The following is an 8,260-nucleotide window of genomic DNA, read 5'->3' on the forward strand; positions in this document are numbered from 1 at the left end:
TAGGAGGCTAAAAGAAGACGTCAGTCCAAAACTAATTTGCTCTGCTGGCAGCACAGAGAGACGTGGCCCCTTCTGCAGCCAAAAGGGCACAGGGAGAGATGGATCCAGCAGAACACTCAGTCACCTCTGGGATCTGTCACCCCGTGCTGGGATATTTACATCAGTCAGCAGGAGCAGCCTGAGATGAAATCCTGAGGAGAGCTGGGAGAAACAGCTGGGAGAGCTGATGGAAGAGCCTGGTTTGTAATCAGTGGATTCAGTTCCCCTGGGAGGACTTTATCAGGGGATATTCATCAACATATATTTGCATCAATGAAAAAGGCTTTAATTCTGCCTACAGCTCAGTGTAACCCTGTTATCACAGGCAAGGGCAAAGTCCAAGCTCAGCACAAATGATCTCTGTGTGACATTATAGAGCTCTGAAGAACGAAAGTACCACAGAACTATAACGTAACTTATTGCTTGTTATTTACCCTTTGCTACACGTTTGTGTCTGTGAAACAGGGACAAATTGTCTCTCCAAGAGATGGACAAACACTGGTTTTGGAGAGCATTTTACACATTTGCTGCAAGCTGCGAGTACAAGCAGAAAAGTCTTTTTAGAATTCAGCTGGGAATTACAGAGGCAAGACCTCAGTGAATGATGGTGAAGCTTTATGGACAACAAAAATGGAAACTATGAACATCCTTTGGAGGTATTTAATGATGGAGACATAGAGAGAAATCGAAGGGATGTGCCTGTGTCAAGACTGATATAAAACAGCGAGAACACTGACAATGAATAATGCTGAATTAAATGCCATCTTTCCAATCTCTAAAGCCCCATGTGCTCCTCAGACAGTTGTTTTTACAACGCCCTCAAGGAGGAGGATAGTTGTTATTGTTTTTTCCATCCTACAAAGCATGAAATTGAGATTTGGAGGAGCTGAACGATTTGCCTGGAATGACTTGCAAAGCTGGGATCAGACCCTGGAGCACCTGGTGCCACCAGCAAGATGGAGATCAGCCTCAGTACAGCCAATAACAGGCTGACAGAAAGTGGTGTGACAGGTCCATCGCCAGCCAGATAAGCAAATACTTTGTAAATACTTTGTAAATTGAGAACAGCAGGATTTTCCATAGGTTAACATGGAAATTCAGCTGACAGTGAGCAGAGAGGAGCTTGGATGAGCTTCTCCCTGGCCAGACTGGCAGTGCCTGGCTCCAGCTCCTCTCCTGGCCCTCCTGTGCCTGGGCACCAGCAGGGATTTGGGGTTTGGTGCTGTGTCTGAGTCACTGAGTCCCCAAGGAAGTCCTCTTGGACGTGGAATCACATTCAGGGAGTGTTTGTAGTAACGTGAAATGCTGGGTCTCCTTCTTAGGGGCACATTAAACTTCATCTGCATTAGCCTAAGAAACAGTCCTGAGCCTTAAAAGATATCCTGAGACTCCCAAAGGATTTCCCTGCAGGGAAATCTAATCTTTCTCATTTCCATTGCCCTGTTAAGTCTGATAATTCTGCTGTAGAAGACTCTTGGGAATAACTCCAGCATGTCCATCCTCTGCCACCACCCCACTCTCTGTCACACAGCCCAGGACGCCGATGGAAACCTGAAAAATAATCCCTTGCTTTCTATTTTTTACAAAGCTCATTACGTGGGAGCAACACCTTTGCCTGGGGGAGGCTCTTCTGCTCATTTGTTACTCGAAGTAGTAATTTTTCCTGGTCAGACCTGTGCTGCTGTTCCTGAAATGCCCACGGGAGATCCTCATGAGCCGTCATTCCTCTGCTCCCCTGTCATTCCTCTGCTCCCCTGTCATTCCTCTGCTCCTCTTCTTCCCTTGGGGTGCAGCAAGGGGCTTTGTGCAGCAATTGCCTGCGAGGGGCTCCCGAGTCAGCCAAGGACAGCTCATCAGAGCATCGCCCCTGGCTGCCTGCAGGGATGTGGGGAGCAAATCTCCGTCTGCAGACTCCAGCCAGGAAGTCAATCAAAGCTAATTCTGGAAAGAGCCTTCCATTAGGCATGGAGATCCCATCATTAGCAGATCTCCTCATCACAAAGTGAAAATGGCTTTAATAAAATGAGGGCTGTGACTGCTGGCAGGGCTTGAGGTTGGTTCTTATGTAAAAGCAAGAGCTGGTTTTAAAGAAAGCTTTGAATTTTGGAAAGGAAAAAAGCTGCCACGAAGAACACACAATTCCAAGAAAATAGTAATAAATTACTGTTCTCCTTTACAAAAGCTGTAGGAATTCTAATCACCTTGGTAAAGTCTGAAGGAAAGACAGAGAGAGAGAGAAAAGGAGGAAGGAAGGAAGGAAGGAAGGAAGGAAGGAAGGAAGGAAGGAAGGAAGGAAGGAAGGAAGGAAGGAAGGAAGGAAGGAAGGAAGGAAGGAAGGAAGGAAGGAAGGAAGGAAGGAAGGAAGGAAGGAAGGAAGGAAGGAAGGAAGGAAGGAAGGAAGGAAGGAAGGAAGGAAGGAAGGAAGGAAGGAAGGAAGGAAGGGAGGGAGGGAGGGAGGGATATGGACATCTCTGCTTAGTTTGCAGTAATTAAAAAAACCCCTCTACTCATTCTCATTGTGGGTGTTGAAGAAATCCCCCAGGATGGTTTGGGTTGGGAGGGACATTAAAGGACATTAAAAACCATCTCATTCTACCCCCTGCCATGGGCAGGGACATCTCCCACTGGACCAGGTTGCTCCAAGCCCCGTCCAACCTGGCCTTGAAAAATGAAGGACTATATAAATCTCGATTAAATGAAATTAAATGTTTACTCCACAGTAATTTTATAATTCTTTGGTAGAAAAAAGAGCAGTTGTGACCAGGCTGCAGGTGGGCTGCAGGCAGCCCTGCCTGACCCTGATCCAGCTTCCCATCCTGATGATGGCTCTAACAAAGGATGGGCACCCACAGAACCACCCCACAGTTCAGGAGTGCTGGATTTGCAGTGTCAAGATCAAATTGAGCTTAATGAACTTGCCCAAATGGCAGAAGCAGTATTGGTGAGCCAGGCTGCACCTGACACATTCTTTATGCCACATGTCCAGGTGACCTGGATGCCAAACCCAAAGCTGAACCACACATGGGTGAGAGCCAGCCAATATTAGCATTGCTATATTAATGTTATTAATAAAATGAAAGATTCAGATGACAAAACATTTTAATTATTTCCCTTCTTCCTCAATTTAGTATTCCAGAACTAAAAAATTAGTTTAATAAACTTTTTAAGAGACCTTTTCTATTGTCCTTTCTAAATTTAACACCTAGATTGTGTTGGAGAGTTTTCATGGCACCGGTTGGAACTGGATCAGACTTCTGTAGAGTCATGCATCTCCTGAAATTCTCTACATTACTGTTTCAGAAATCTTATGAAACATCCTACGTGGCAGTGAATATTCAGTGGTCTGCATGACTGGTGTCCAGGAAACATCCCTTCATATTTTGGATAAATACTTGACTATTTTGTCTACCCTTGAAAGCAGCAAAACAACCCAGACCTCTTCAAGGGGATGTTTTGATGGATGTGGAATAAAGAGAAGGGATAAACCAGCCCTGGTACATTCCAGTGCAATATTCCTCTGTGCTCTCCTGGAGCATCTGAGGTCTAAAGAGCCAGACCAGGGTCCAACATCCACGTGGAAAGGAGCAGACCCTCGCTGCAGGCCCAGGGTGGTCTCCTGGCCCTGCTCCCAGGGACTGAGGCCAGCTGAGTGAGGGGACACCCTGGTTGCTGGTCACAAAGGGGTCGAACAGGCTCTGTCAGATAGGGTGCCTTTCCCACAGCTTTCACTTTCCGGGTAGACTCGCCCACGCCGGGGATGGATAATTGCTGTGGTGCTTCATTCCCCGGGCACTCTTGGGTATCGTCGGGTTTTTGTGTCACTGCTGTTGAGTTGTCATCACAAGTCAGACCTGATGATTCAGGAAGTAACATTTTTGATGTAGTTTTGAAACACGCTTCTGTTAACCAAAGCATCTTTCTGTTGTGGGATTTCTGGAGACAAACGCCTTTGGGGAATTATTTCCGGCTGGAAAAAAAAAAAAAAAAGAAAACACCTCCTAGCCAGGTCACAAGGAGGAAGAATAAACAACCCTGCTGCAGTGGCACGATCCACAGGGACTGGTATAAATAGAGGACCAGGGGACAGAGGCATCCCAGTTGGATCCTGCAGCGACCTGAGCACTTGCCTTGGGCTCTGCTGGCTCCGCACCCACACCATGAGCTGTACTGTCAGGCAGGTCGTCACCACCTGCACCCAGGGCAGGGCCAGCACAGGCAGCACCGCGGCCGGCACTGCCAGGAGGGTCTCCTCTGCCTCCTCGGGGAGACACGCCGCCTATGACTTGGGTGCTGTGGTTGGCAGCTTCTCCGGCGGCAGCGTAAGCGAGGGATTGCTCGGGAAGCAGCTGAGCGCCGGCAGCGCGGCCGGTGGGAGCTTCGGAGCCAGCCAGAGGGCTTGTTCTGCCCTGGGATTCAGCGCAGGAGGCGTCTGCACTCGAGGTGGCTTCCCCAGGGCTGGGGCTGGCTGTGGGGATGGGATCCTGTTTGCTAACAACGAGAAGGCCACCATGCAGAACCTCAACGACCGCTTGGCCTCGTACCTGGACAAGGTGCGGCTGCTGGAGGGGGACAACGCCGACCTGGAGTGCAAGATCAGGGAGTGGTACGCCAAGGTGGGGCCCATCTGCGAGCCACGGGACTACAGCTGCTACCACAAGGAAATCGAAGACCTTCAGAACCAGGTAAACCCTTGTTTGTTAAGAAAATCCTAATATTTCTTTGGGCTTTGCTTTCACATGTGCACAGAGCCCTGTCAAAGGGCAGCTGAAGCAATGGTTTATATGAAATGATGGTCTGTGGGAGGGGGGATCCTGCATTTACTGAGCACTGATGCTTCAGCGAGGCCGGGTCTGCCCAGCTGGCACATGGGTTTCCCTACTGTGATGCAACATAACTGATTAACAACCCCAATATATGGAATTATTATAAAATACCTCAGGTAGGTGTTTCTGGAGGCAGAGGAAGCTGCAAGCCCACATATTCCTCTTACGATTTCTCTTCCAGATCCTGTGTGCAGCCATGGAGACTAACAAAATCCTCCTGAACATTGATAACAACAGGATGACTGCTGATGACTTCAGAGTGAAGTGAGTATAGTCCCCTGCTGGCCCATGGAAGGGCAGGTGAAGGGGAGATCCCAACCCTCTGCCTGTCACACTGCATAGCAAACCAGATCTCTGATACCACTGGCAATGTTCTGAAGTTAAAGAACTTGATCCTAATTTTTTTCCCCCAACCTCAACTGAAGGCCTTGCCCTGCTTTGCTGACATGCTGACCTTTGTTTGCTGCCCGTGGTTTAAGGTACGAGACCGAGTGTGGCCTCCGGCAGAACGTGGATGCCGACATCTGCAACCTCCGGCCCGTCCTGGACCAGCTGGCCAGCTGCAAGACCGACCTGCAGCTGCAGTGTGAGGCCCTGACAGAGGAGATGTGCTGCCTAAAGACCAACCACGAGGAGGTCAGCTCTCTCAGGGAGTTCAGAAGAAGGAGAGTCTCCCCAAGGGTGGATGGATATTACTGATAGAGCCACGTATTTCCTGCAGGAAATGAGCTGTCTGAGGAAACAGGCAACTGGAGATGTGAGCGTGGAGGTCAATGCCTGCCCTGGCCCAGACCTCAGGAAGATCCTGGAGGATCTGAGGTGCCAGTACGAGACGCTGATGGAGCGCAACCGCAAAGAGACGGAGCAGTGGTACGCCTGCAAGGTACCTCGTGTCTGCAGAGCTGCACCAGCTCTGCCCCCAGGGGGAAGGGAAAAAATGAGGGATTAGGAGGTGTCCTAATAACAAGTGTCACAGATGTGCTCAGATCTCGCTGTACTGCCCGATTTCTGTGTTCCATCCACAGCAGAGGGGCCACCACATGGGTCACTGGGTCAGAATGGAATAAACAGGGTGTCAGCCTTGGACCTGCTCAGGGCACTGCAGGGTGTGGGGAGGTCCTGCACACCACGAGATGCAGCGGGGAGGTGAGGAAAGGGCTGCTCTTTTCTGACCTTGCAGGTGGAGGAGGTGAATCTGGAGGTTGTCACAAGCAGCCAGGAGATCGAGTCGAGCAACAAGCAGGTGACTGAGCTGAGACGCCAGCTGCAGGCCCTGGAAATCAACGTCCAAGCCCAGCTCACTATGGTAGGTGATGCCACAAGGATTCACAGCTCCAGCTCTCACCAGCAGGGCTGTACCCGTGTCAAACCCAGCTACCTGTGTGTTTGTTCAATTCTCAGAAAGAAAACCTGGAATCCTCTTTGGCCGAGACCGAATGTCGCTACAACAAATACCTGGCTGAGCTGCAGAACCAGATCTCCTGCGTGGAGCAGCGGCTGGCTGAGATCCGAGCGGAAATGGAGTGCCAGAACCAGGAATACAAGACCCTTCTGGACGTCAAGTGTCGCCTGGAGCAGGAGATCCAGACCTACCACTGCCTGCTGGAGGGCGGCCAACACGACATCATGTATGCAAACAGAGCTGGGCACCCTAAAATCTCTGTGCTTTGCCTTACAGGGATATGAAAATTCGTGATCCTGGTAGGAAAAGCAACACTGTGGTGAGGAGCTAGTGCTGACCTGTTTCCAGACAGGGCTGATTAGAAAAACATGAGGCATCTGAGGATTTGGTTCTGATAAATGTCCAGGGAGCACACCAAAAAACATTCTTGGGCCAGGGAACAGGCTGGGAGAGCCACCAGAGCTGTCCCAGCCCCTGGCATAGTTCAGCAGCTCTTTAAGGGCAACTTCACCAGCAGCTGGACAAACAGTCATGTAACTGAGTTTTATTGGCTTGCCAGAATGAGACAGGATTAGGGACTAGCAGCTAAATTAACTGAAACGATGAATTATCTAAACATTTTCAGTTTCGCACAACAAGTTTAATTAAAGTTTTGGAAGTTTAATTTGTATGCAAAGCAGCTGGCTCTGCCCTGCCTTCCATTGACTGAGGTTTTGAAACAGCCAGGCTGTTAATTCCAGACATGGCTGCACACACACAAAACTGCCCTGAGCACCCACCTAGTCCTTTTGTTTTGTTGGGAGAGGAGGTTTGGAATGGTGGTGCCCTGATGTGGGCTCCTCTGGACTCTCCAGTCCTAAATTATTTACAAGAAAAGTCAGTTTTTGTTCCAAAATACCTATTGCAAGGGCTGAAGTGGCACTGTTAGTGCTTGCCCGGGGTAATCCTGAGTGCCAGATGGAAAAGCATCATGTGCCAACAGACAGAGGTGGGGGACAGAGGTGGGTGGTGGCTGCAGCTGACCTCGGGGCTGGGAGGGGGAACTGTGGCTGTGACTGAAGAGACAGAGCTAAAGCAGTGAGGAGGGCAGGGGGAGACCTCCAGGGTGGCAGTGCTGGGTGTCCAGAGCTGTCTGTTTCCACAGAGGGTCGGCAGGAAGAGGAGTCGGTGCCCCAGCAGCCGGGAGAAGCGCGGGGCTGAAAGCCAGCCTGTGCCAGCCCTGCCTGCCCTGAGCCCTGGGGCTCTGTCAGGTGAGGGGGCCTCCGGGGAAGGGGGACCAAGAACTGCTTCTCTAGTGCTGGGTACCTGCAGGACAGGAGGTCTCCGGGCTTTTCTGGGTGATGAAGAGAGGCTGGAGGGGCTTTTCCCTGGAGAGAGGCTGGGCTGGAGTCATACACTCGGGATCACGGCTGTTGGTGGTAGGGCACTGGGATTAACTGGGCTGTGCTGGGAAGCAGAGATAAGGGATGCAGCTGTGGGATATTTATTTATAAACCTCTGCACAGAAATTGTGTTGACGCTGGGGGGTGCCCAGCAGTAAATGTGTGTTTAAACAAGGGAAGGAGGAACTGGCAGGGGAATCAGTCACAAGTCTTTCAACAAGGATAAAATTTAGCAAAGCTGGGGAGTAGAGGGAAAGAGAAAGGTCAGTACAAAAGCAAAGGGGTGTAAGAGAAAGGCACAGGATGCAGACCCCCCTGAAAAAATTATTCTTCCCACTCTCCTTCAGGTCACTGCAGACCAGAGAGTCCCTGCCAGCCCCACTGCACATCCCCTGAGGAGCTCTCTGAAGCAAAAGTCTTTTGGAAAAACAAGGCAAAAACAACCTGGGAGTTCTCAGCTGTGCTCCAGCAGCAGTCAAAGGGACTCTGCAGGATGGCACCTCCTGGCCACCCTGCTCTGATCCCACACTGCCCCTCACCCGGGCTCCCCTGGGTTGTGGCCATTCTCCAACAGCAACCGAGGCTTGTCTCCAATAAAACTTTGCTCCTGCTGA

The 8,260-nt window shown here is 50.4% G+C and overlaps 1 protein-coding gene across 1 annotated transcript; it reads left to right on the forward strand.

Moving 5' to 3' along the window:
- Positions 1-4,196: 4,196 nt before the first annotated feature.
- LOC135286600 (keratin, type I cytoskeletal 19-like) lies at positions 4,197-8,260 on the forward strand. Its single transcript, XM_064399673.1, has 8 exons — positions 4,197-4,721; positions 5,044-5,126; positions 5,342-5,498; positions 5,584-5,745; positions 6,043-6,168; positions 6,264-6,490; positions 7,409-7,514; positions 7,994-8,260. Exons 1-7 carry the CDS (start codon positions 4,197-4,199, stop codon positions 7,494-7,496), a joined length of 1,368 nt encoding a protein of 455 aa, XP_064255743.1. The 3' UTR covers positions 7,497-7,514; positions 7,994-8,260.

This window comes from Passer domesticus, chromosome 27 (genome assembly GCF_036417665.1).
Source record: "Passer domesticus isolate bPasDom1 chromosome 27, bPasDom1.hap1, whole genome shotgun sequence".
Classification (NCBI taxonomy): Eukaryota; Metazoa; Chordata; class Aves; order Passeriformes; family Passeridae; genus Passer; species Passer domesticus.